Genomic DNA, 26,766 nt, shown 5'->3' with positions numbered 1-26,766 from the left:
GAGGGAGTTATTAAAATTCGAGAAAAATAGGGGGCCATAGGGAAATCATATTTCGAAATTCAAATTTTCGTTTTCAGTAATCGGTGGCACGCCTGCCAAAACCTCTGTCGAGACGCGAGTGTTGTGCAAGGCACTTCGTTTGGCCCCTTGAGCTGCTAGGGAAACTGTCTTTACCTAGTGACCTAATTATTATCGACATCCCGAGTGCATTCAACAAGTTGGTGATTTCTTTTCCGCTTTCCTCAACTTTGAATCCAAAGTTCCTAGTGCTTTCCCTATTTAAGATTTAATATTTAAATAACAATTTTAAGTTTTTCATTTGACGTTAGAATGCGGACGTTTTTACCTCGATTTTTTTTCGTAATATGTCAAGAGGTCATTTTAGAACTCGTAAATCCACACATTCCTCGTACAGTGATACATATAGAATCGTATATTTTTCTCTCATGATATTTTCTGGGGGACAAAGTTAGTTTAATATCTGTTTTTGCTTTTTTATTTTCCTTATTTCTGCTCCCAGCCTTGTTAGTTTTAGTTGTTTATCCTTTTTTTGTTGCACTCAGAAACGCAGTAGTTTTATTGTTTCTTGGGCCGACATTATGTAACATAATTATGTTAGATAAATTCTTCCAAGTTAGTTTAATATCTGTTTTTGCTTTTTTATTTTCCTTATTTCTGCTCCCAGCCTTGTTAGTTTTAGTTGTTTATCCTTTTTTTGTCACACTCAGAAACGCAGTAGTTTTATTGTTTCTTGGGCCGACATTATGTAACATAATTAGGTATGTTAGATAAATTCTTCCTTCTTCATTGTAGGACAAAGTAACAACTTTTCTCACTAATGTTAGTACTTTAGAAAGTTTCTTTTTCAAACTCTGATATTCCTTATTTCTGCTCCCAGCCTTGTTAGTTTTAGTTGTTTATCCTTTTTTTGTTGCACTCAGAAACGCAGTAGTTTTATTGTTTCTTCATTGTAGGACAAAGTAACAACTTTTCTTACTAATCTTAGTACTTTAGAAAGTTTCTTTTTCTAACTCTGATAAATTCGAAAACGAACACAATACGAACTGAACTAACGAACGCCGGAATATTAAAACTGAGATGAGTGACTTGTCAAGCTATCAAAGATTGAAACATTCTTATACGGAGAATCTTTACGTGATATTGGTTATTTTGGCGCCTCCACTATTATCAAGTTTTAATAGGAATATGATCTGAAAGTTATGGGAAGTAAATTCAGTAAATGCTGCAATTGTTCCAAAGATAATGGACATTATGCATCGTCTGTGGCATCCTCGACCATATACGACAGGTAAGACTGACCAAACGAAGCGAAGATCTTACTTTAACCTTTTTTTTAATTGTTGATTACCTGGAGCTGCGTAGCTCTCAGTAGTTGGTTATTCCATCAAAAGAGTGTTAAGAGTGCGGGATCCCAAATTAGTATTGTTAACATAGGTAATAGGGTCCAGGTGTATAACTTCATGTTACTAACTTTGCTCTTATGATTTTTGTATTTTTTTCTGGGTGATCAGCTGATCAGGGAGAAGTGCAAAGTTCAGGAATAAATTCCTGGCCCAGAGCCCTAACAGCCACCAAAGATTTTTGTATTTTTTTCTGGGTGATCAGCTGATCAGGGAGAAGTGCAAAGTTCAGGAATAAATTCCTGGCCCAGAGCCCTAACAGCCCCCCAAACAGTCCCCATACTTTCTAGAGTCCTAGCCCAATATTATTTATCTGTGTATGTCTCTCTTTTTATGTCATACTCATACAGAATGTATTCCAAAATCCATCTTCCCCAGCACAGTTCTAAATGAGATAGGGAGCGTTTTTTACATCCGGTATTTCACTAACATATCCAAGTAGTTCATCTCACGAAATGTATAATGGCGCCAAGTAGCGACCATTTGACCCTTGGTTAGACTATGAGAGTACTTGTAAAAAATGCCCTAGACTTTGTTTCCATCAAAGCTGTTACTGATAATGCCCACCTAAAGGAGAGGGAGCGTTTTTTACATCCGGTATTTCACTAACATATCCAAGTAGTTCATCTCACGAAATGTATAATGGCGCCAAGTAGCGACCATTCAACCCTTGGTTAGACTATGAGAGTACTTGTAAAAAATGCCCTAGACTTTGTTTCCATCAAAGCTTTTACTAATAATGCCCACCTAAAGGAGGCTACTCAGACTTATGTGGCGTATGGTACAGGTGGGCCAATAAATGGTACGTTTTTTAGGTGGGCGAATAAATGGTACACTTACCCTACTATACATTTTCTTGTCACTACTAGAACTTGGATATCGACATAAAACATTATACGAGTAAGTGATATTCTGTGGTTGTACTAAAGCTTTGTTTGGTGTGAACATCACACGACTTTCCTTATCCTATTGAATGATGCTTATTTGAGTGTTCTTTTACCCTAACTTTTTACAATATCTCTAACCGTTTTGTCGCTATAGCTGAAAACCGACAAAAACGGTCGAAATCTGTCCAAAAGCGGTCAAAATACCGCCAAGCGCAGCAACCATGAAACTGCTGAAATAAAGGGACTACGTGTCCTACTTCGACAATCTAAATAACAAGCAGGGTCCGTCCCTCCGGGAATTTTTTAGTCCGTAGTGATTAGAGAAATCAGTACCTATGTACCTACCTAATTTGTTTAATATTTAGTTTATTATTATTCTTGATTTGATTTTTTGATTTTACTTTTATGTAATGATTGAAAATCAAGACTAGAGCCTGTTCTCCCTTTATTCCCAATATAATGTTCAAGTCACCCATCCATTTATTGGCCTTGCTCGGCGTAGCTTAACATAGATGACGCTAAAACCGGTCTTAAATTAACGACTGAAGTGTTATCTAAAACTTTCTCGCTTTGAGTTCATAGGTCGTCGCGACAAATTTCAAGATCAGAGCTCATTTGTGTGAGAAAATAAAGCTTTGTTATGTGATCCTAAATCATGCCTTCAAAGTTGCCTCAAATAAACTGAACGCTTCACCGCTTTTGCTGCCAAAAAGCGTGTACAACTGTATGACTCAATTGACTCATATAGGTGAAATTTCATTTCGCCGCTGTTCAATTTTCATTCCCAGTTCGATAAAATACAAATGGTCACAAGGGCTAATTCTGTTTAACTCGTCAAAATCTATTTTCACATTTACTTTTATTTTCTCAACATGTGACGCGTTCATTCTGTCGATGTCGCTTTTTTTCTGAAACTATTGAATGGTTTAATTTGTTTTTAATTAGTCATCAAGTATTTCCGAATTTATTTTTTAATGAGCGAAGTGGTCTAGCGTTGTCATTTTTAAAAAACCAAGTGAAATAGTTGCCTTTTCCCATTTGAGAGGTTCTGTCATGTTTGTAAACCTATAAGAGTTTGGTGGTGACTGTCTTTCCATCCATTCCACCACTTTCATTGTTTTTAGATCCTTGTCATTTCACGCCTATCCTTTTTAGAGAGCGGAGTTGTACGGTGATAGTACATTGAATGTAGAATGTACCCACTGAAGTTAAGCAAGGTTGCTCGAAAGTGACCATCTGGGCCATCGTGCTGCTGGCTTTTCCCGGCCTTACTTAGGATAGGTAATGGGTATGGTTATTCTGAGGAGGTGGTCATCATATCGCCGAACAGAGAGTAAAACCCCCGTCGGTCGCTAAAAACTCTAACACGTATTCAAAGATGTTAAATCCCTAAAAAAATCAATTGTGTTTAGATCATTGCCTTTTCAGAAAATTCAGACCTATGAACAAGGTTTTACTATCCAATAACCTGAAATCAGAGCCACTTTTACGTCAAAGTGCAACTGCTGGTGACGGGGGATTTACCCTCCTTTTGGCAACAAGCTACCCGCCTCACCTCAATCTTACCCAGCCCGAGTGGGGCCGAGAAAAGCCAGCAGAGGTGAAAATCGTCCATCTGGCAACACCGCCACCAATTTTCACGATAAATCGCCATCATGCCATGCACATTTTGCTTCAGTCAATGCATCATCGAGAATAATATTAGTTCAACAATAACCAATACAGTTTGAGCCTGTAATTTCGAATTGATTTTCGTTCACCAAGAGCCAAACGCTCTGAAAAGCTTTGTTATGTGATCCTAAATCATGCCTTCAAAGTTGCCTCAAATAAACTGAACGCTTCACCGCTTTTGCTGCCAAAAAGCGTGTGCAACTGTATGACTCAATTGACTCATATAGGTGAAATTTCATTTCGCCGCTTTCAATTTTCATTCCCAGTTCGGTAAAATACAAATGGCTCGTGTCACAAGGGCTAATTCTGTTTAACTCGTCAAAATCTATTTTCACATTTACTTTTATTTTCTCAACATGTGACGCGTTCATTCTGTCGATGTCGCTTTTTTTCTGAAACTATTGAATGGTTTAATTTGTTTTTAATTAGTCATCGAGTATTTCCGAATTTATTTTTTAATGAGCGAAGTGGTCTAGCGTTGTCATTTTTAAAAACCAAGTGAAATGGTTGCCTTTTCTCGGTTTCCCTTTTTACCCTAAGTTCGTCAACAACAGATAGTATAACTTTTAAGATCTTGTTCGATAGCAAACTCATCATTACTCTAAACTTAAATCATTCTTATGTTAAGACAGCATCAATAACGAAATGGACGAAAATAATAAATCTATGAGACAGCTAAATGGAATCATGCGGTTTGTTTACACTTTTTATAAATAAATAATTGAAAATACTCGCATACGTAAATAAACATATGTATATTATGTATAACATTGTACGCAACATTTTTAATATAATGGTTTAAACAATTATTAATTAATGACGTCATGTACATTCAAACACACCAGTGACGCCAACCATCTTCAACAATTCATTTTTATTTTATTTTTTCTTCTATCCATTATTATTATTATTATTATTATTATTATTTTTTTTTTTTGCAAAATTTCTTCCGTTTCACACGTCACTAATCCCTAGGGTTAACAGTGTTAGTGTCAGTGCGTTTGTGCGGTAGTGCGTCACTCAAAGACCGTTCCGCTTCAGTGCCCTGTCTGGAGGACGTTTATCCGTCGAAATTAATGAATTTGTGTCCAATTATGTCTGTTTTATTTTATATTCCAGATAGAAAAGATACATATGTTTTCCATTAAGTCACTGTAGATTATTTAATGACTTCAACGCTGATAATGGTCTGTGATGTCGAATTTCTGTGATTTCGACTGCGCCAGTAATAGCAGGACCTACTGTTTCTTTTTCCAAAACTGTTTTTGTGGTCTTTCTTGTGGGATCCATTTAGGCTGCGTCCACTCTTTGGGTTTACGATCGGTCGCGTTTTTGGTCACAGTATATTTGCTGTGAAAATTTATTAGAACTTTTTAGATATTAAACATTTAAAATAACAAACACTTAAAAATAAATAAATCCTTATTTCTTGGCCTTATATGCTTTGCAAAGGAATACAGGTAGCTCTAAATTGAATTGCCCTCTTTTCTGGACAGTGAAGCATTTCAGCAACTAGACCGCCATTTTGTTCTTTCCATTACCAATATTGGCCATTTTGAATCTCTGAATATCCACAGTATGATAGTGCTGTTCTGGGAAGTTCTATATGGTTTAATTGTTGCGTACAGGAGGTAAGATTGACATTTTGGAACATATTGGGCTATAAACATAATATTGTCTACATAATACACATATCACATTAGACATTACAACAATGATGTCATACGTTATGGCATTTCACTTCTTGGCCGACCTTTCTATCACACCGGTCGAAAACGGATGCGATTGCCAGAATTCTTCAAAATTTTCACTTCAGAATTCTTCAAAGCTGAATGAATGGTCATCGTATATATCGGTGCCCATTCAGTCGACTTGCAAGCCAGAGGTCTCTTTGGTTCACGTTCCAATAGAGTTGAAGTTTTTTCGGCTCTGTTCTTAAAATTCGAGGTACATTCAGACTCAAGTATAGTATATGAGGATGATAAATTCTTCAGTAGATATATTTTGTCTACAATGAGTGAAAAGAAAAATAAAAGTGGATTCTTCACCAAAGAACTTGAAGCCATTCTCACCGAGCAGGGCACAGTGTCTCTGGAATGCAAAGTGATGGGCATTCCCACGCCCCAGCATTCTTCACCAAAGAACTGGAAGCCATTCTCACCGAGCAGGGCACAGTGTCTCTGGAATGCAAAGTGATGGGCATTCCCACGCCCCAGTTGATCTGGTACAAGGACAACAAGAAAATCAAAGCCGGAGACATCTTCGCCCTGACTGCCAATCCAAAGGACCCTTCATCCCTGGGCACTTACACTTGTGAGGCGGTTAATTGCATGGGGGCAGCCTTCTCCACATCCAGAGTCATTGCCCGTGGGCAGCAATCTTTCTTGGATAACGATGACGTACCCTTCAATAGGTGAGTGGTTAGATTTAGCCGGAGGTGAGTGGTTAGATTTAGCCGGAGGTGAGTGGTTAGATTTAGCCGGAATATATATCGGTGCCCATTCAGTCGACTTGCAAGCCAGAGGTCTCTTTGGTTCACGTTCCAATAGAGTTGAAGTTTTTTCGGCTCTGTTTTTAAAAATTCGAGGTACATTCAGACTCAAGTATGGTATATGAGGATGCTAAATTCTTTAGTAGATATATTTTGTCTACGATGAGTGAAAAGAAAAATAAAAGGTGAAACATAATGACAAAATGAAGTAGGTATACTAGGTACTGAAGGGTCGTTTCGTTCATACATTCAAAATCTAGGCTCCGGTCCAAACAATCTGCAAAATGAGTTAGTGTGTATGCCATAAATTTCAGATGCGATTGCCAGAATTCTTCAAAATTTTCACTTCAGAATTCTTCAAAGCTGAATGAATGGTCATCGTATATATCGGTGCCCATTCAGTCGACTTGCAAGCCAGAGGTCTCTTTGGTTCACGTTCCAATAGAGTTGAAGTTTTTTCGGCTCTGTTCTTAAAATTCGAGGTACATTCAGACTCAAGTATAGTATATGAGGATGATAAATTCTTCAGTAGATATATTTTGTCTACAATGAGTGAAAAGAAAAATAAAAGTGGAACATAATGACAAAATGAAGTAGGTATACTAGGTACTGAAGGGTCGTTTCGTTCATACATTCAAAATTTAGGCTCCGGTCCAAACAATCTGCAAAATGAGTTAGTGTGTACGCCATAAATTTCAAACTGTACCCAACCAGGTAACCAACCTATTGCATGTACCCCAATATTGGCATCTTCCTCATGCGAGGAGGGAGAAAAGAGTGAGTCTGCCAGGAAAAGAGAGAAAATAAACAATTAAACAGTGCATATTCTTTCTTCTCCATCTTATGTAATGTCTCATGATATTTATACTGTCAACACAAATACATTTGTTCTGTACTTGACATTAAATCGAAATAATACCCACTTAATGAGTTAAATGAATATACGAGTACGTACATACATTGTTTACATCAATTCCCAGGTATGCTCCAAATTTTGGGCCTCTAAGATGGGCGCATTATTGAAATCTTTATTTGTAGACAAGGTCAATATCATCAGGGACTCTTATTTATTGGGGAAATTTTTTCTTTTTTTCCTCAAATTCAGGGGAATATGTATTTCCTTTTCTCTCAATCGAGTTACGTGCGTCAAATGTCACCAACGTTAGGTTTGATATCTCCAGTGATTTGTCACATGAATTGCTTTCTCGTATGCAAGTGCCAGTTCGACCTTAACAACACAATTCCATTTTCTTTCAGGGCTCAAGGGGATCATCCGATCTTCGGCAACCGGTTCCGCGCCATCAATAGAGATGGCCGGACCGAGCTCAACATTCGACGCGTGAGGCGGGATGACGGCGGACGTTACTCAGTGACGGCTTCCAATGAGTCGGGCTATTCGACGGCCAAGTTCGAGCTTTCGGTGGAAAGCCAGGTGCCAGATGCGCCCGCTTTCATTAGGAGACTGCACGACATTGCCGTCAAAGTGGGGACCCGAGCGAGACTCCTCGTCGAAATACGAAGCCCTACCGAAATTAAAGTGAGTAGCTCATTGTTTCATTATTTCTTCAAGAAAAAAAAAAAATCTGGTGTGAACATCACACGACTTTCCTTATCCTATTAAATGGTGCTTATTAGGGTGTTCTGTTGTAACATTTACAATATCTCTAACCGTTTAGTCGATATAGCTGAAAACTGCCAAAAAGCGGTCAAAATACCGCCAACCGCAGCACCTATTTTAACCAAACGTTTTGTCTTGCATCCTTGTCAAATTTGTGAACTACATACCAAATCTGAAGTCTTTTTCGCCCACCTAAAAAACGTACCATTTATTGGCCCACCTGCACACATTTATTTTTCTAATTTTTGTTTTTATGACTACGTGTACCTATTTGGTTTTATTGTATTGATTTTATCGCTGACTGTATTGATTTTATTCGCATGATGGGGATTTTGAGTTTTAGAAATATAGTGTAATTACCTATCTAACTTAAACTTGTTGCATTAATCATAACAACATAAAACATAAAAGTGGAACATAATGACAAAATGAAGTAGGTATACTAGGTACTGAAGGGTCGTTTCGTTCATACATTCAAAATTTAGGCTCCGGTCCAAACAATCTGCAAAATGAGTTAGTGTGTACGCCATAAATTTCAAACTGTACCCAACCAGGTAACCAACCTATTGCATGTACCCCAATATTGGCATCTTCCTCATGCGAGGAGGGAGAAAAGAGTAAATTTCAAAACTGTACCAACCAGGTAACCAACCTATTGCATGTACCCCAATATTGGCATCTTCCTCATGCGAGGAGGGAGAAAAGATTGAGTCTGCCAGGAAAAGAGAGAAAATAAACAATTAAACAGTGCATATTCTTTATTCTCCATCTTATGTAATGTCTCATGATATTTATACTGTCAACACAAATACATTTATTGTTCTGTACTTGACATTAAATCGAAATAATACCCACTTAATGAGTTAAGTGAATATACGAGTACGTACATACATTGTTTACATCAATTCCCAGGTATGTTCCAAATTTTGGGCCTCTTAGATGGGCGCATTATTGAAATCTTTATTTGTAGACAAGGTCAATATCATCAGGGACTCTTATTTATTGGGGAATTTTTTTCTTTTTTTCCTCAAATTCAGGGGAATATTTCTTTTTCTCTCAATCGAGTTACGTGCGTCAAATATCACCAACGTTAGGTTTGGAATCTCCAGTGATTTGTCACATGAATTGCTTTCTCGTATGCAAGTGCCAGTTCGACCTTAACAACACAATTCCATTTTCTTTCAGGGCTCAAGGGGATCATCCGATCTTCGGCAACCGGTTCCGCGCCATCAATAGAGATGGCCGGACCGAGCTCAACATTCGACGCGTGAGGCGGGATGACGGCGGACGTTACTCAGTGACGGCTTCCAATGAGTCGGGCTATTCGACGGCCAAGTTCGAGCTTTCGGTGGAAAGCCAGGTGCCAGATGCGCCCGCTTTCATTAGGAGACTGCACGACATTGCCGTCAAAGTGGGGACCCGAGCGAGACTCCTCGTCGAAATACGAAGCCCTACCGAAATTAAAGTGAGTAGCTCATTGTTTCATTATTTCTTCAAGAAAAAAAAAAAATCTGGTGTGAACATCACACGACTTTCCTTATCCTATTAAATGGTGCTTATTAGGGTGTTCTGTTGTAACATTTACAATATCTCTAACCGTTTAGTCGATATAGCTGAAAACTGCCAAAAAGCGGTCAAAATACCGCCAACCGCAGCACCTATTTTAACCAAACGTTTTGTCTTGCATCCTTGTCAAATTTGTGAACTACATACCAAATCTGAAGTCTTTAGCTTATACCGTTCCCGAGATATTGTTAAATTACACCGAAAACCGCCAAAAAGCGGTAAAATGCCGCCAACCGTTGCACCGGTCTTACATATTTTGTTTACAGACAGACACACAGACGGACCAATGGCTGAAACTTTGGATTTAGGCTCTAGGGACCTCAAAAAGTGTTTTGGCACTAAAAACTGACCATCGAAATTTTGAACCGATTACATTACTTTCCTTCCTATAGGATAAGGAAAGTAAAAAGAGGTTTGGTAAGCTGTTTCCACACATAGTCGACCCCGTCGATCGACGTCGACAGAAAGTATTCTCCCTCGACAACATAGAATCACCTCGTCGGACGACCATCGATCGACTATGTGTGGACACAGCTGTAGAAGGAACTGTAACAAAGGAGAACTTATCGTCTCGAAATCGAAGAGAGGAGGGCAGGATAGGAAAAATCCAGACGTTCCGAGAACAGACCCCACGTCACTAATCAAGAGTTTATATGTACACCAATCGATTCCTCGTGAAAAATTCTATATGGAAGACACCTTGGTAATCTTAAATACTCTACTGGAAACTCTTGTTTTCCGAAAAACCAGATTGAAATAGGGAGATATCACAGAGAGGGAGCAGAGAATGAGAGAACCTTCCAATCTGAAAGCAGAAGAGAGAATGAGCTCTGACAAAAATCTAGGTCCGAAGAAACCTCCCCTTGACCCCCTACTACCAAAACTAGAGTAGGGGATCAGGGGAAATGTAGGGGGTTCAGGTTAGGTTTCTCCTACATCTTAAACATGGGTTTGGAGATTCTTCTGTGGTTATTAAGATAGAAATTACATTGATACCTTGTCTTTTACAGTTGTTTCGATTTGTTTGCGGTATCCGCGGTTTTTTCGCGGTACTCGCGACGCGAACGAGTCGCGAATACCGCGAACAAGTTGCGAATACCGCGAACAAACCGCGGATACCGCAAACAAATCGAAACAACTGTAAAAGACAAGGTATCAATGTAAATTCTATCTTAATAACCACAGAAGAATCTCCAAACTCATGGAAACAAACTGTAAAAGACAAGGTAATCAAGTATTTTCTATCTGTAATAAGCCACCAGAAGAATCTCCAAACCCATTTTAAGATGTAGCAAGAAACCTAACCTGAACCCTACACTTCCCCTGATCCGCGCGGAGCTCTTAGTTTTGGTAGTAGGGGGTCAAGGGGGGAGTTTCTTCGGACCTAGATTTTTGCTCAGAGCTCATTCTCTCTTACTGCTCAGATTGGAGTTTTCTCATTCGTCTGCTCCCTCTCTGTGATATCTCCCTATTTTCAATCCTGGTTTTTTTCGGAAAAACAACCGAGTTTCCAGTAGAGTGTTTAAGAATTCCAGGTGTCCTTCATATCACAGTTTTTCACGAGGCGAATCGTTGGTGGGTACATATCAACCTTCATTATGAGCCGGTGGGGTCTGTTCTCGGAACGTCTGGATTTTTCCTATCCTGCCCTCCTCTCTTCGATTTCGAGACGATAAGTTCTCCTTTGTTACAGTTCCTTCTACAGCTGTGTCCACACATAGTCGATCGATGGTCGTCCGACGAGGTGATTCTATGTTGTCGAGGGAGAATACTTTCTGTCGACGTCGATCGAATTGTTGCGTACAGGAGGTAAGATTGACATTTTGGAACATATTGGGCTATAAACATAATATTGTCTACATAATACACATATCACATTCATTAGACATTACAACAATGATGTCATACGTTATGGCATTTCACTTCTTGGCCGACCTTTCTATCACACCGGTCGAAAACGGATGCGATTGCCAGAATTCTTCAAAATTTTCACTTCAGAATTCTTCAAAGCTGAATGAATGGTCATCGTATATATCGGTGCCCATTCAGTCGACTTGCAAGCCAGAGGTCTCTTTGGTTCACGTTCCAATAGAGTTGAAGTTTTTTCGGCTCTGTTCTTAAAATTCGAGGTACATTCAGACTCAAGTATAGTATATGAGGATGATAAATTCTTCAGTAGATATATTTTGTCTACAATGAGTGAAAAGAAAAATAAAAGTGGAACATAATGACAAAATGAAGTAGGTATACTAGGTACTGAAGGGTCGTTTCGTTCATACATTCAAAATTTAGGCTCCGGTCCAAACAATCTGCAAAATGAGTTAGTGTGTACGCCATAAATTTCAAACTGTACCCAACCAGGTAACCAACCTATTGCATGTACCCCAATATTGGCATCTTCCTCATGCGAGGAGGGAGAAAAGAGTGAGTCTGCCAGGAAAAGAGAGAAAATAAACAATTAAACAGTGCATATTCTTTCTTCTCCATCTTATGTAATGTCTCATGATATTTATACTGTCAACACAAATACATTTGTTCTGTACTTGACATTAAATCGAAATAATACCCACTTAATGAGTTAAATGAATATACGAGTACGTACATACATTGTTTACATCAATTCCCAGGTATGCTCCAAATTTTGGGCCTCTAAGATGGGCGCATTATTGAAATCTTTATTTGTAGACAAGGTCAATATCATCAGGGACTCTTATTTATTGGGGAAATTTTTTCTTTTTTTCCTCAAATTCAGGGGAATATGTATTTCCTTTTCTCTCAATCGAGTTACGTGCGTCAAATATCACCAACGTTAGGTTTGGAATCTCCAGTGATTTGTCACATGAATTGCTTTCTCGTATGCAAGTGCCAGTTCGACCTTAACAACACAATTCCATTTTCTTTCAGGGCTCAAGGGGATCATCCGATCTTCGGCAACCGGTTCCGCGCCATCAATAGAGATGGCCGGACCGAGCTCAACATTCGACGCGTGAGGCGGGATGACGGCGGACGTTACTCAGTGACGGCTTCCAATGAGTCGGGCTATTCGACGGCCAAGTTCGAGCTTTCGGTGGAAAGCCAGGTGCCAGATGCGCCCGCTTTCATTAGGAGACTGCACGACATTGCCGTCAAAGTGGGGACCCGAGCGAGACTCCTCGTCGAAATACGAAGCCCTACCGAAATTAAAGTGAGTAGCTCATTGTTTCATTATTTCTTCAAGAAAAAAAAAAAATCTGGTGTGAACATCACACGACTTTCCTTATCCTATTAAATGGTGCTTATTAGGGTGTTCTGTTGTAACATTTACAATATCTCTAACCGTTTAGTCGATATAGCTGAAAACTGCCAAAAAGCGGTCAAAATACCGCCAACCGCAGCACCTATTTTAACCAAACGTTTTGTCTTGCATCCTTGTCAAATTTGTGAACTACATACCAAATCTGAAGTCTTTAGCTTATACCGTTCCCGAGATATTGTTAAATTACACCGAAAACCGCCAAAAAGCGGTAAAATGCCGCCAACCGTTGCACCGGTCTTAACCAAAAGTTTCGTGTCGCATCCTTGTCACATTTGACAGCTACATACCAAATTTCAAGTCTCTAGCTCTTACCGTTCTCGAGATATTTTGTTTACAGACAGACACACAGACACACACACGGACCAATGGCTGAAACTTCGGATTTAGGCTCTAGGGACCTCAAAACGTGTCTTGGCACTAAAAACTGACCATCGAAAATTTGACCCGATTACATTACTTCCCTTCCTATAGGATAAGGAAAGTAAAAATCGTGGTCGGAAATCATGTTAGCAACACGCCGTCACAATACTGCAAGCGACAGCACCCATGCTCACAACACGTTTCGGTGTTGCTCTTGTCCACATTTGTGCTACAGTATCAACATTTTCAAGTGGAGATGCGCGACAGACGTCCTCCTAGCTGAAACTTTGAGATTTAGGCTCTAGGGACCTCAAAAAGCCGTAAAAGTGCCACCATCGTGGCACCTGGTTTAAAAACTGACCATCTTGAAATTTTGACCGTACATTTACTTTTCCCTTCCTATAGGATAAGGAAAGTAAAAAGAGGTTTGGTAAGTCTGTTTCCACACACATAGATTCACCTCGTCGGACGACCATCGATCGACTATGTGTGGACACAGCTGTAGAAGGAACTGTAACAAAGGAGAACTTATCGTCTCGAAATCGAAGAGAGGAGGGCAGGATAGGAAAAATCCAGACGTTCCGAGAACAGACCCCACGTCACTAATCAAGAGTTGATATGTACACCAATCGATTCCTCGTGAAAAATTCTATATGGAAGACACCTTGGTAATCTTAAATACTCTACTAGGAACTCTTGTTTTCCGAAAAACCAGATTGAAATAGGGAGATATCACAGAGAGGGAGCAGAGAATGAGAGAACCTTCCAATCTGAAAGCAGAAGAGAGAGTGAGCTCTGACAAAAATCTAGGTCCGAAGAAACCTCCCCTTGACCCCCTACTACCAAAACTAGAGTAGGAGATCAGGGGAAATGTAGGGGGTTCAGGTTAGATTTCTCCTACATCTTAAACATGGGTTTGGAGATTCTTCTGTGGTTATTAAGATAGAAATTACATTGATACCTTGTCTTTTACAGTTGTTTCGATTTGTTTGCGGTATCCGCGGTTTGTTCGCGGTATTCGCGACTTGTTCGCAGTATTCGCGACTTGTTCGCGGTATTCGCGATTCGTTCGCGGTACTCGCGACTCGTTCGCGGTATTCTTGGTTTTTTCGCGGTACTTGCGACTTGTTCGTGGTATTCGCGGTTTCTTCGCGGTATTCGCAGTTCGTTCGCGGTGTCCGTAATTTGTTCGCGGTTTCCACGACAAACCGTGAAAAAACCGCGGATACCGCGAACAAACGACGAATATCGCGAACACATCCCGAAAATGTACCTAAAAACAACTGTGAAACACAATGTAACTTCTATCTTAATAATCACAGAGGAATCTCCAAACCCATATTCAAGATGTACCGCGGATACCGTGAACAAACGACGAATATCGCGAACACATCCCGAAAATGTACCTAAAAACAACTGTGAAACACAATGTAACTTCTTTAATAGTAGGGGGTCAAGGGGAGGTTTCTTCGGACCTAGATTTTCGTCAGAGCTCATTCTCTCTTCTGCTTTCAGATTGGACCGCGAACAAATTACGGACACCGCGAACGAACTGCGAATATCGCGAAGAAACCGCGAATACCACGAACAAATCGCGAATACCACGAACAAGTCGCGACTACCGCGAAAAAATCATGAATACCGCGAACGAGTCGCGAGTACCGCGAACAAGTCGCGAATACCGCGAACAAGTCGCGAATACCGCGAACAAGTCGCGAATACCGCGAACAAGTCGCGAATACCGCGAACAAGTCGCGAATACCGCGAACAAGTCGCGAATACCGCGAACAAGTCGCGAATACCGCGAACAAGTCGCGAATACCGCGAACAAGTCGCGAATACCGCGAACAAGTCGCGAATACCGCGAACAAGTCGCGAATACCGCGAACAAGTCGCGAATACCGCGAACAAACCGCGGATACCGCGAACAAATCGAAACAACTGTAAAAGACGATGTATCAATGTAATTTCTATCTTAATAACCACAGAAGATTCTCCAAACCCATGGTTAAGATGTAGGAGAAACCTAACCTGAACCCCCTACATTTCCCCTGATCCCCTACTCTAGTTTTGGTAGTAGGGGGTCAAGGGGAGGTTTCTTCGGACCTAGATTTTTGTCAGAGCTCATTCTCTCTTCTGCTTTCAGATTGGAAGGTTCTCTCATTCTCTGCTCCCTCTCTGTGATATCTCCCTATTTTAATCTGGTTTTTCGGAAAACAAGAGTTTCCAGTAGAGTATTTAAGATTACCAAGGTGTCTTCCATATATAATTTTTCACGAGGAATCGATTGGTGTACATATCAACTCTTGATTAGTGACGTGGGGTCTGTTCTCGGAACGTCTGGATTTTTCCTATCCTGCCCTCCTCTCTTCGATTTCGAGACGATAAGCCGTCCACTATACCTTTTATTGTTAGTAATAATAAAGGAAGGACGGACTAAAAAGCACTATACACTATACTATACAGAAGCACTGTATTACATATGTGTTCTAATACATATTATTATGTACCGACAGACCGACACCGAAGCGAATACAATAGTCCGTCCACTATACCTTTTATTATTAGTAATAATAAAGGAAGGACGGACTAAAAAGCACTATACTATACAGAAGCACTGTATTACAAATATTATGTGTTCTAATACATATTATTATGTACTTACTTGTACTTTTAATCGGATCATTTCAGATTCATTGGTATCGAAACGATCGAAAACTAGAAGAGAACAAAATCTATCGCACCCAACACGATGGCAACTTTTACTTCATCGACTTGAGCTCAGTCAGTCTGTTCGATTCCGGAAGATGGACTTGTCTTGCCGAAAATGCGGTCGGGCGATCCCATTGCTCTTGTGAACTGAGCGTACTAGGTAAGCTCCTAAAGACCTAAAGGACCGTTCCCACTTGTCGTGAGTTTCATCCGATTTTTTTCCCCGAATGTCCTGTAGGCAATGTAATATTCCGGAAGATGGACTTGTCTTGCCGAAAATGCGGTCGGGCGATCCCATTGCTCTTGTGAACTGAGCGTACTAGGTAAGCTCCTAAAGGACCGTTCCCACTTGTCGTGAGTTTCATCCGATTTTTTTCCCCGAATGTCCTGTAGGCAATGTAATTTAAATGAGAGTGTTCCCACTACACACGACACGATTTTTTTCCGAACGACAGGTGGGAACTGTTCTTTGGGTTTCCATGGGCATTTAGAGGACGAGAAGCAGTTCATTTTCACTATCTCTTCTAGGATACCTATTTCTTCTACGAGCCTGAACAAGCTGGCATTAGCAAAGAAAAAACATATAAAATACACGACACGATTTTTTTCCGAACGACAGGTGGGAACTGTTCTTTGGGTTTCCATGGGCATTTAGAGGACGAGAAGCAGTTCATTTTCTAGGATCTCTTCTCTTCTAGGATACGAGTATTTCTTCTACGAGCCTGAACAAGCTGGCATTAGCAAAGAAAAAACATATAAAATCAAAAATGGGCGAAAATTTTCACGATTCTATTTTGGACGCTTTTAGTATATTCCATACTTCTTAAATATTATCATTATCACCTTACATCAATTTTGTTCAAAATATTTCACGAAAACGAGAAAAACACTGAACAATCTCAAATATGTATTTTGGACGCTTTTAGTATATTCCATACTTCTTAAATATTATCATTATCACCTTACATCAATTTTGTTCAAAATATTTCACGAAAAAAGAGAAAAACACTGAACAATCTCAAATATTTTTGGAGCGTATTCAAACAAAGCACGTGTTGACATAATGTGGAATATTAAACCAAATTTTGTCCCTTCTGATTGAATTCGAAGTTGAGATCTCACGCCCGAGTGAAAATTTTTTCTATTGTTAAGGTTTATATTTCTGTTAATTTAAATTCTAGTAAATTACCATACTGCTATTTTCATGATAGGTACTTTGCCAGCCCGGATCCACAATTTTAAAATCTCCCAGTCACATAAATGGGGTCCTTTTTAGTCGACAGAACCTGGTTTCAACTTGAGGAAAATGAGGAAATGGTCTTGATATCCCCAGGTAAATTCTGAAAGACTCTGATGTCATTATTGAATTTTTCCGCAACTCTGTAAATTACGTCATTGCTGTTTTCGTTTTCTGAGCAAATATGTTTCTAATTTCACACATTCATTTTCAGTTCCCAAAGCGTACAAAGCGCCATTCTTCACCAAAGAACTGGAAGCCATTCTCACCGAGCAGGGCACAGTGTCTCTGGAATGCAAAGTGATGGGCATTCCCACGCCCCAGTTGATCTGGTACAAGGACAACAAGAAAATCAAAGCCGGAGACATCTTCGCCCTGACTGCCAATCCAAAGGACCCTTCATCCCTGGGCACTTACACTTGTGAGGCGGTTAATTGCATGGGGGCAGCCTTCTCCACATCCAGAGTCATTGCCCGTGGGCAGCAATCTTTCTTGGATAACGATGACGTACCCTTCAATAGGTGAGTGGTTAGATTTAGCCGGAGGTGAGTGGTTAGATTTAGCCGGAGCTGAGTGGTTAAATTTAGCCGGAGGTGAGTGGTTAGATTTAGCCGGAGGTGAGTGGTTAGATTTAGCCGGAGCTGAGTGGTTAAATTTAGCCGGAGGTGAGTGGTTAGATTTAGCCGGAGGTGAGTGGTTGGATTTATCCGGAGGAGAGTGGTTAGATTTAGCCGGGAAGATTGTGTACGAGTACATAACAGGTTAATTTCTCAATATTTTTGGAATTATTGATGAGTTTTTTCCTCTTTGCACCTACCTGATACATTGAAAACCATTCATTTTTCCTCTGTTGTTTTTCCAGCTTGATGCCTCCTGGGCCAGCTCCTATCTTCATAAAGGAAGTGGAAAATGTCAAAGCCAAAATTGGTACTTCTGCGATACTGGAGTGTCAAGGTAATGTATTACACAGACCAAAAATTCCGGCAAGTTCTTACGAATGCTAAGTGACTTGCTAGTTGCTGACGAATATGTGTCGATCAGTGTAAATGTATCAATGTGTCTATCTGTCGTACAAGTAGACACCCAACTCCCCAACTGTATTACGTATTACCCAAGTTGAAGCTTTGTTTATTTATAAGCTATTTTCTGCACAAGTTCAAAAGTCATAGAAAATGAGAATAATTAATATTAATAGCATTATATAAACTATATTGAATAACTTTTTGAAAATTTCTCCTCTCTTCTCCTTGCCCATTCCAGTACTTGTACCACCATGGCCTCGCAGTATCTACTGGTACAACAAGGAAGGCGTGGTGGAGGCCAGTGACAAGTACCACATCATGGCCGACGGCCTGGGAGGCTACTCCATAGAGATCAACTACCTGGAGGCCGTGGATGATGGAGAGTGGAAGTGTGTGGCCACTAGCTCTTCAGGAGTCAAGCAGTTCTCGGCCGCTTACGTTCATGTTCTGAGTAAGAGACAGCTTTTCCCCTAGCGGCTTAGAGTCCGTTCCCACTTGTCGTTCGAAAAAAAAAATCGGGTTAAACTTACGATAAGTGGAAACTTGCCCTTAGTAGATTTTTTTTTTTTTTTTTTTTTTTTTTTTTTTTTTTTTTTACCAAGTGTTTGTCATAAATGTTATTCCTCGTAAATTTAGCGCAGCATATTATGCTGCGCTAAATTTTATGCCATAACATGGACTCGAAAACGACTACGGATCCGAAGTCCACCGCGTTAAGAGTTGGTCGTAAAGAGGTTTCGGTTTCTGTGTAAACTGAGGATTGAATAGATGAAAGAATAATGGTATTTTAACTATACGGGTAGGTATACTTAACTACTTTTTTCAGTGCCCAAAAATTACCGAAAACCAAGATTTGTAGAAAGTCTGAAAGCGGTCATGACGGACGATGGCCTTGTCTCTTTCGAGTGCAAAGTGGTCGGATTTCCAACACCCACTCTGCAATGGTTCAAAGATAACGAAGAGCTAAAACCGGGAGATGTGTACCAGCTTACGGGTACAAGCTCACTTGGTAAGTAAAACAACTAATAGGTACCTAGCTTCATAAATGTAGGCATATTAAAACTACCTGTCATCTTGTGCCCTTTCACTTTGAACTCATTTTCAATTTGGGGTTTCAACATTACCTATTTGGGTCATTACCTATTTGGGTTATGGAATTTGCTACTTATTTTGGCACTATGAGGGACACTTACAAAAAGGCACCAGTGGGGACAAAGCTGTGGAGAAGCCATCATAATAAATTTATATTATGCGGCACACAGTTTTGTTGAACACATAATTTTGGTGTTTTTTTCTTCTTCACATAACTTGAACCATTCCCTTCTTTACAGGATCGTACTGCTGCGTAGCCAAAAACGTCATGGGGAAAGCTGAGAGCTCTACCCAGTTGACCATTGAGGACATTCGAAACCATTTGAGCGAGGAAGACAAACTTTTGCTCCTTACAAACAACAAGGCGCCCAAGTTCATTGAAGGACTCAAGTCTTGCCAGGCTACGGTGAACGAGGAGTTCAAATTCACAGTACAAGGTAGGCTTTCAAAACATTCAAGATCGAAGCCTACGGTTAATTTGATACCTATGAGAAAAAGTACATGTTTGTACATTCTTAAGGTGTTTCCAAAGATAGTTGACCGGCCGTCGATCGACATAGACGACGAGGTAAATCTATGTTGTCGAGCCAGTGTGTACGGTTCAGTCGACGTTGATCGATGACCGGTCGACTATGTGTAGACACACCTTAAATAATAATCAAACAAGGATTTTGCTTGACTTACCATATACGTAGGTATATCATGATAAAAGCAAAGTAAGATCGTAGCGATCCAGTATTGATAAAATCGAAACGTTGAAAGCACTTATCCTTAACACTTCCTCCATTCTGCTTTCAGTCAGCATATCCCCCGAGCCCAAAGTCTCCTGGTTCAGAGACGATCAACAGGTTGTCGAATCTGACAACGTCAAAATCCTCAAAGAAACGTTGGGCGTGTGTCATTTGAAAATCCACGCCCTAGAAGTTGCCGACCAAGCGGAATGGAAGTGTATCGCCACCAATGACTTTGGTCAGAGCATTACGTCTTGCTTCTTGAAACTGAACGTACCCAAACACTACAAGAAGCCCAAGTTCTTGGAAGAACTCAAGGCGGTACTGTCTGAAGGTGGTGCTGTCAATTTGGAATGTAAAGTAAGTACTGAACATAAAAGGCCACTCAGGTTAAAAAGGAAGCAAAGGAAAGGTGTGTCCAAACATAGTCGACCGGCCGTCGATTCACAATAAATTCACATCGATCGAAGGCCGTCGACTGTGTGTGGACACACCTTAAGATACTCAAGCCGTAAGAGCCCAGAATGGGGTGAATTATTGATCTTGCCGGGTGTGATAAGGGAGTAGGGAAGCTAGATACAAGCTAGAATCTACATAGTGCAAGCTGGCATTACTAATCTGTCACCCCGCGCTGTAGTGTGTTCTTGAAACCGTTGGAACACTGCAATAATAAAACTAATGAGTTCTGTTTAAACTTATTTTCAGGTTATCGGCGTTCCTCAGCCAACACTGAAATGGTTCAAAGACGGTCGAGAATTGAAGGCGGGTGATATTCACAAGATTATTTCAGGAGAGGATGGGACCTGCTGCCTTGGTATTTACACATGTGAAGCACACAATTGTATGGGCACCACCTCCAGCTCAGCAGCTTTGCTAGGATTTGAAGGTAGGTGAAGTTTTTCCAATCGTTTAAAAAGTCATGGACTTTTTAGTCCCTTTCGAATAGTACAAACAAGGTAATTACCTTAACCTTATAGAGAGTAGATAGCCATTTGTAACTAGGAAAACCCATAACTACATATTTGTCATCCCAATCCTTGTTGTACAATTGTTTATAACTGGATCTGCAATACAGTTACAACTTTGATATGAGTTTGTTCTTCTGTGATTCCTTGAAAATACGAGTATTCATACTTAATAACTACTTCTTAATATATCAATATATTATATTAATTTTAAATTTCGCTTGCAGATAAATCCCAAATAGAAAAGGCCGAAGAAGGAAAGAAAGCACTCATTGTCAAGGACCCATCTCTGTCCACTATTCAAGAAGAAGGCACGTCTGAAATTTACGACACACCCATGGCCTCCATAGAAGAACGAGAAATTTCCTTTTCATTCGACGGCAAAGAAGTGTCTGTTTCCCTGTATGAAACGCCCGACCTCACTGAAGAAGAAGCTATCAAGGTGGTCGAAATGTATGCTGATGAGCTCTCTGAACATATTTCCGGTAAGTAAGAGATGAAAATCTGGCCATTGACGCTGAAAAATTGAAAAGAGATGTGATAAATTATGTGGATCAAAATGTGCATGGGGCGGGTTTCCAGAAATGTAGGGTTCGACCGTTGTTCAGCGCTGAAGTTACGCTTTTTAGCGCTAAACAATGAAAAAGCTCAAAAGAATGCGCGGTTCTCAGGATTTCAGGATTTTACCAATCTCCTAAAAGGCTGAAGCCTGAAAGAAGTTGAGGACCACTGAAAAATCAATTTAAACTAGAGCTATCTAGGTATAAATGTGTATTTTCGTATTATCATCTTTTTTTTCCAGATAAAAATATGATCGAGTTGCCACCTCTACGATTCACGAAAGAATCATCCAGATCTCAAAACATTCAAATGGAAGCCGTTGTCATAGATGTTGATCATAAAGGAACGACTGAAGACGATGATTTAAGAACTGATGCAGGATTGGATGAGATCTCAGAAGATGTGATGTCACCTAAGACTACATTTGAATCGTTCGATACACCTGTGGATGATATACCCTATGACGTTATCAATAGTGAATTCTTAGAGAAGACACTGTCGGATTATTTGGAACAGAACAAACCTGAAACAATAGGTAATTCTCGGCAATTACTTTGAGCAAAAGGAATTTAAAATCGGTACTTGATATTACACCAAAGTGCAGGGTTTTATGTACCTATTTTAGTATAGAACTACAAAGTATCATCTGTCTACCTTCAAGCCTATGCATGTTCTAACAAAATGTTTCTCTTATTTTTACAGTTGATGTTGCACCACCAGTAAAGCCGCCTAGAAAGAAAGATAATCAAGATCGCTCCAAATCAAAGTCATCAGAAAAATCTTCAAAATCAGATCCCAACGAACAATTTTTAGATGCTTTGTCAGATGAACGAACGCAAGGTACCACCAAAACAAGCTTTGAAACAGCCAAAGACAGTACCAAGAAGAAAGATGATAAACCAAAGCCAGTAGAAACTTCTAAAACCGAAGGAAATGGTGTGAAAAATGAAATCAACAACAATAAAGATAGCACTGCTACCACCGTTACTAAAACCTCTATAGAAACAACTGAGAACATTTCAAGAAAGTCATTAGATTCCAATACACGGGACGATGATTCTCTCATTGAATTTGAGAGACAAAAACTAACTAATATTAGTAAGGGAGAAGAAAATGCTGAAAGCAAGGACGAAGCCAAAGCTAAAATCTCGAAAAGTAAACGAAAACAAAAAGGCTCCGAATCTTCTGAAAAAGAAGAAGATGACTCCCTCATAGAATATGAAAAAAGAAAATCAAAAACCACCCTTTCACCTCAAAACAAAAATGAGAAATCAAGTCCGGACAGAAAAATTGATTCAAAGACTTCCGAGACAAAAAATACAGGTAAGAAAAGAGAAAAGCATCTATGATCTCAAGATAGTATTAGGTATGTAGATTGTAGGTATATCTACATATTTATTACTCTGTTTTTGTCTCTCTTTCCAGATAACATGAGCCGCTCTTCTTCGTCTGAGGATTCCGAAAAGCGATTGGCAAAGAGTCAAAATGGTTTGGAAAATCGGAAATCAAAAAGCAGCAAATCCAAACGAAAATTGAAATCAACAGAGAATCACAGTGAAACGCGAAAAGCAATGTCGTCTCCAGAGACAGGCATTTCGGAGTACAATCCATCTGACGATCTGGAGGAGTCTGACATGAAAACAAGTAATGCTGAGCAACAACCAAGTCTACCAATGGATTTATCCATTGAAACAGAAGGTAACTATAGCAGGTATTAAGTGTTTTTTTACAAGCATTTGAATATTGAATTCCTGTCTCCATTTCTAAATTCTTCGTATTATTAATTTCAGGAGATAGCGCAATAGATCAAACAGACATGACGGTGTTTGACTCCTTGAAACATTCCTTACGTGAAATTGAAGTCAATCTAAGTGAAGTTGAGAAACAAATGATTTCAAATGAGAGCAACGAAACAAAAGAATTGATCCATACATTGATACAACCTTTAAAAGAAATTGAGAAGGGATTGGAGTTCATTGAGAGAGAAGTTGATATTGAAGCTATACGTCAATACCCAGAAAGAGAAACAAGAATTGGTGAGTTAACTTGCTTGCAACTTTCATTTAAATTTACACGTTTAACCTACTTGTTCATGAAAATACATCTGGATTGAAATACCAACATTAGATGATGCCAATAAAAATGCCGAGATGAGGACATCAAAAGTATATTTCTTCTTTTTTAGGTACTTACCTTTTTTGTTATATGTATATCTTTTCATCTCCTGCTTTTTACAGGAAGTAACATTCTGGAAGCACTTTCACAACCTATACAAGAATTCGAGTTTAACTTGACTAAAATTGACAGTGGTTCAAATCAGTCTATAGCATTAGCTTTTGCACCTGCCCTTCAAGAGTTACATCGAGAAATGGCGTTATTACAACAGCAACAAGCGTGTTTTGAGTCAACTGAAGATATAGTTTCAGTAGCCAATAGTTTTAGTCCAAAACTTCTCGAAGTAGAAGGAGGAATTGAACAAAGCGTATCAACGATTAAAGAAGAAGTCTCAGAATTATCAGAGTTCACTATTCCCAATTTAGAAAAAGCAAGATCCTGTGAAATTAAAGAGGAAGAAAGTATCGAATCTCTGGCTGTCTCAACACCGAAGGTATTTTTACCTGAAGATGACTCATCAGTTTTATCCGATACCAAAAATTCTATTTTATCGAAAAGTGAAACTAGAAAAATTACAACCACGTCATCAAGCAATAAAGGTTACAAAGCAGAAGACAAAAATCTAGATGAGAAATCTGAGAAGAATCAACAAACTGAGTTCCTAGAAAGTTCCAAATCTGGTGTAACTGTTGATAAAACATTGCAAAAACTGATAAAATATTCTAATAAAATAAATACTTGCCTTTCAAGGATACAAGAATATTTACATGAAGCGAGAACTGATGAAGAAAAGCAAACATTACAAGATTTAATAACATTTATACAGCCTTTAAAAGACCTACAGAGTATTACTCTGAATAGTGTATCAGAAATCATGTCTAATGAGCAGCTAAATGCGTTTGAAAACCAGGAAGTTGTGAATAAACTTTTATCCTTAGTTGAAAAACCAATAGAAATGTTAGAATTAACTGTAACTAGCATTCAATCAATATGCGATGAACTTAACAATCCTTGCATGTACGGTCAGTTGAAAAATATGCTCAAAAAATTAAATAAGAATAAGAATGAAGTTGAAACCATGTTGAAACTTATTGAAAATCTTTCACCGTTTACGAAATTGGAAAAATTGACAACACCTGTCTGTAACTTTATCGTTATATTTAAAAACATTGAATATTACAATGAAAATATACTTCAGGATGGTGTTGAAATATTGAAAAATATTGATGATACTTCAGAAATAATTATCAACTGTCTAAAAACAGTTGAAAAATGTGTTGATGATGAAAAATCATACAAGAAACGCAAAAAGTTACTATCGTTACTCAACTTACTCAAACCAATAATAGATCTAAACAATGAAATAAAAACTATAGAGCAAACAATAATAATGATAGATGATATAAATAGGCACGATAAGCATATCAATGTAGTATCAGGAAATGAAGTTTATCAGATAATCCAAAATGTTAGTACTCCTTTACAGCTGCTAAGAATGGAATCAAGTGTTACTCAACACCATATAGAACTCGATGAGTATGGAAGTCTTAGTGATAAAGAAGATGATTTGTCACTGGTAAACTTAATAGATAGTCTGAAAAACATACAAAATTCCGTTAGTCTATTCCATGACACCATAGTATGTAAAGCTCCTAAAGATGAAAAAGATATTACCACAAATGATTTGCTACTAGCTCTTAAAATCATAACGAATCCATTGAATGATCTGTGTACAAAATTAATGAAAACTGAGGAAGTAATTCTAAAAAACGCTACAGTAATATCTCATCCCAATATAGCTATACGCATTTTAACAAAGTCGGTCAATGAACTAACTTCTCTCTTAGGAGAAGAATCCAGAAACCAAATAACCAATTTAATAGGCGTTTTAAAGGAGCCGTTAAATGCTGTTGAAAGTAATTTGACCTTAATTAATGAACAAGTATATGATCATGATACTGAACTAACTTCTCTCTTAGGAGAAGAATCCAGAAACCAAATAACCAATTTAATAGGCGTTTTAAAGGAGCCGTTAAATGCTGTTGAATGTAATTTGACCTTAATTAATGAACAAGTATATGATCATGATAAACACGTATTAAATAAGAACATGTTGAGTTTACTATCGGAACCATTCAACGAATTACAAAAGAAGTTACTATTTTTAGAAAAAGAGATAAATCTAATTGATAGTCCAATGTTAAAACCCCACATTGATGATATTTTACATCCGATACAAGAATTACAAAGAACAATTCTATTAATTCAGGACCAAGTCTCTTTCGAATATGGTACAGAACCAGCTTCAATTGAATATAATATAACTTTACAGTCTCTGGTTCAACCTCTACAAAAATTGAAACAGAGTTTTAAAATCATACAGGACATTCAAGATTACGCAACTGATTTACCAACGAACAAAAATGATGAGACGTTACAAACCGAAGAAAAACATTTAGCCAAACAAGATAGAATGAAAGAAATACCAAAGCCAGACGAACCACTGTCAATTACTGCACCAACTCAAAATGTATCTAAACAAAAATTCAGAGAAATAAAAGTTGATGTAGAAGTTTTAAATAAACATAAATCTATTGTAAAACGCATGAAATCAAAACTCAAATCGATCAGTACAAATACTTTGTCTAACAAATCTACGTTAAAAGCCGTAAATGATCTGAAAATTGTTTTGATACAATTCGAAGATCGCCTATCTAGTTCAGAATTTCTTGAAAATATTTTTGAGCTAAACCAATCATTGAAGAATCTAAACACATTTATTGATATGGATAACCAAGGTTACTTTGAAATCTTGAGACCAGAAATAGACGATCTAATAAACTACTATGAGATCTTGATTTCAGAAAAGTCGAATTTGATAGAAGAAGACCTACAAGAATCTATTAATTTACTCAACAATCTTTACATTAAATTCGATGTTTTAGATGACAAGTTAACAAAGGAAAAACGAGCGATAAGTAATGAAGACGGTTATGAAATTTTCGATGGACTAGTCCTATTA

The 26,766-nt window shown here is 38.7% G+C and overlaps 1 protein-coding gene across 1 annotated transcript; it reads left to right on the top strand.

Annotated features, from left to right (window-relative positions):
- LOC103507504 (muscle M-line assembly protein unc-89-like) lies at positions 1 to 26,760 on the top strand (the record flags this gene model as incomplete). The annotated part of the gene is made up of 20 exons (XM_026822339.1): positions 1 to 217; positions 1,007 to 1,309; positions 7,728 to 8,021; positions 9,274 to 9,553; positions 12,407 to 12,838; positions 16,001 to 16,181; positions 17,473 to 17,779; positions 18,121 to 18,212; positions 18,519 to 18,731; positions 19,107 to 19,289; positions 19,612 to 19,809; positions 20,171 to 20,463; positions 20,809 to 20,989; positions 21,296 to 21,553; positions 21,871 to 22,164; positions 22,332 to 22,952; positions 23,055 to 23,327; positions 23,420 to 23,665; positions 23,867 to 25,665; positions 25,798 to 26,760. Coding segments are annotated over exons 2-20 (7,197 nt in total), but the record flags the coding sequence as incomplete, so codon positions are not given.
- Between the last annotated feature and the right edge of the window lie 6 nt (positions 26,761 to 26,766).

The sequence above is a fragment of the Diaphorina citri genome, unplaced genomic scaffold (genome assembly GCF_000475195.1).
Source record: "Diaphorina citri unplaced genomic scaffold, Diaci psyllid genome assembly version 1.1 scaffold318, whole genome shotgun sequence".
In the NCBI taxonomy this organism is placed as follows: domain Eukaryota; kingdom Metazoa; phylum Arthropoda; class Insecta; order Hemiptera; family Psyllidae; genus Diaphorina; species Diaphorina citri.
Note: the sequence above shows the minus strand (reverse complement) of the source record. Positions and strands in the feature narration are given on the sequence as shown.